Source organism: Hibiscus syriacus, unplaced genomic scaffold, assembly GCF_006381635.1.
Source record: "Hibiscus syriacus cultivar Baekdansim isolate YM2019G1 unplaced genomic scaffold, ASM638163v2 tig00000329_pilon, whole genome shotgun sequence".
Lineage (NCBI taxonomy): Eukaryota > Viridiplantae > Streptophyta > Magnoliopsida > Malvales > Malvaceae > Hibiscus > Hibiscus syriacus.
Window position 1 is genome coordinate 1,026,635 of NW_024061782.1, and position 1,569 is coordinate 1,028,203.

The following is a 1,569-nucleotide window of genomic DNA, read 5'->3' on the forward strand; positions in this document are numbered from 1 at the left end:
CGAGTGCCCCATGCATGAACCGATCCTTGGTCGCCCCGAGTGCATGGCACGATCTCCCCAATCTCCCCATACATGAACCGATCCTTGGTCGCCCCGAGTGCATGGCGACCTCCTTGGTCGTTGGGCGTGTATGGCGACCTCTTTGGTCGTTGGGTGTGCATGGCGACCTCTTTGGTCACTGTACAATTAACCCTATCTCAGCAAATAATATGTCCAAAGCATTATCTCGTGAAAAAAAAAATTCGAGAACATTATCTCGTGGAATCAGTCGGAAGGAGGATAATAGTGTATTTTTATATAATTTGAGGGAAGACAAGAGTATATTAGTTGGTTAACAAAGCAACAATGGGTGGAAGATCAAGTGAGCTCCAAAGAGATTCGGCATCGAATGAACTTTGCTTGCTTTGCTCTTGTTTTCCCCTATCCGTTTCAGAATGATCTTCTTTCATCTTCTTCTCTTTGCATGCATTCGAAAGCTTTGTTAATTGCTCTGATCTTCGTTCCGCCGTTCCACCTTCTGATCCCACCTTTCTTTTCAACAGCTCCAGAATCCCATTAAACGCGTAAAGTGAAGCCGAGAATTTCCTCTCGTACCATATCATCGACTCTTCGTCGCCCATTGTTGCTACTTGAAGCTCTTCAGCAAGCTGGAAAGGAGAAAAGTAGCAAGACGACTCCAATCCAATCTCATTCAAGAACCGGAAATCCAATGCTTCCGATTCTCTCATGGAACACGATTCGACAACACTCGTAGCACTGAGATTAACGTCATTCCAAGTCGAGAAATCCTCGAGAAGATCGTCGAGGAAATCATGAGTTTCCTCGACTTGCTGCAACAACAATGGATGCTGCTGCTGTTGCTGGCTGATTGTAACGGGCGCTGGAAGTGGCAATGGAAAACACGAATTATTGTTCGCTTTGATCCTTTGAAGAAGACGGTTACTGATCTTGGAAGAAAGCGCCGGCGTCGATTTCATTGACGTCGAAGAACAAGGCCAAAAATTCGTCCTTGTATTCGCGCCGCGAAGCAGGCAAGCGGCTTCATCGTAGGCCCTCGCCGCTTCCTCCGCCGTGTCGAAAGTGCCTAGCCAAACCCTTATCTTCTGAATGGTGTCTTTGATCTCCGCCACCCATCGACCCGACGGCCTTTGCCTGACGCCCACGAATCGCTTCCTGGTTCTCCTAACGCCTCCGAGTCCGGCGATTTGCTTCACCATTTCATCCCAACCCATTGGTTCTTCTTCTTCCGCCGTTTGCACGGCCTTTCTTTTCCTACCCATTTGTTTGATCAACTTAAGCTTTCTTTTTGTTTCAGCTATGGCGGATGGAGAAAACTTTATTTATATGAAACGAAGAGAAGATACTGTCAAATATATATATATATATATGAAATGAAAGAGGAGCTTTGACAAGGTCATATATATATATATATAAAATAATTTGCTTTGACAATGTCAAATAGGGTCTTTGCTTCCATTTGGCATGTTCTAAGCAAGCATCGTTATATATATATATATATATATATATATCTATGATATTCTATTAATTAATAATATCTAATAATTTTAG

The 1,569-nt window shown here is 43.8% G+C and overlaps 1 protein-coding gene across 1 annotated transcript; it reads right to left on the reverse strand.

Annotated features, from left to right (window-relative positions):
* Positions 1–323: 323 nt before the first annotated feature.
* On the reverse strand, positions 324–1,280 carry LOC120167826 (ethylene-responsive transcription factor ERN1-like). The gene has a single exon (XM_039176754.1). It carries the CDS (start codon positions 1,278–1,280, stop codon positions 324–326), a length of 957 nt encoding a protein of 318 aa, XP_039032685.1.
* Between the last annotated feature and the right edge of the window lie 289 nt (positions 1,281–1,569).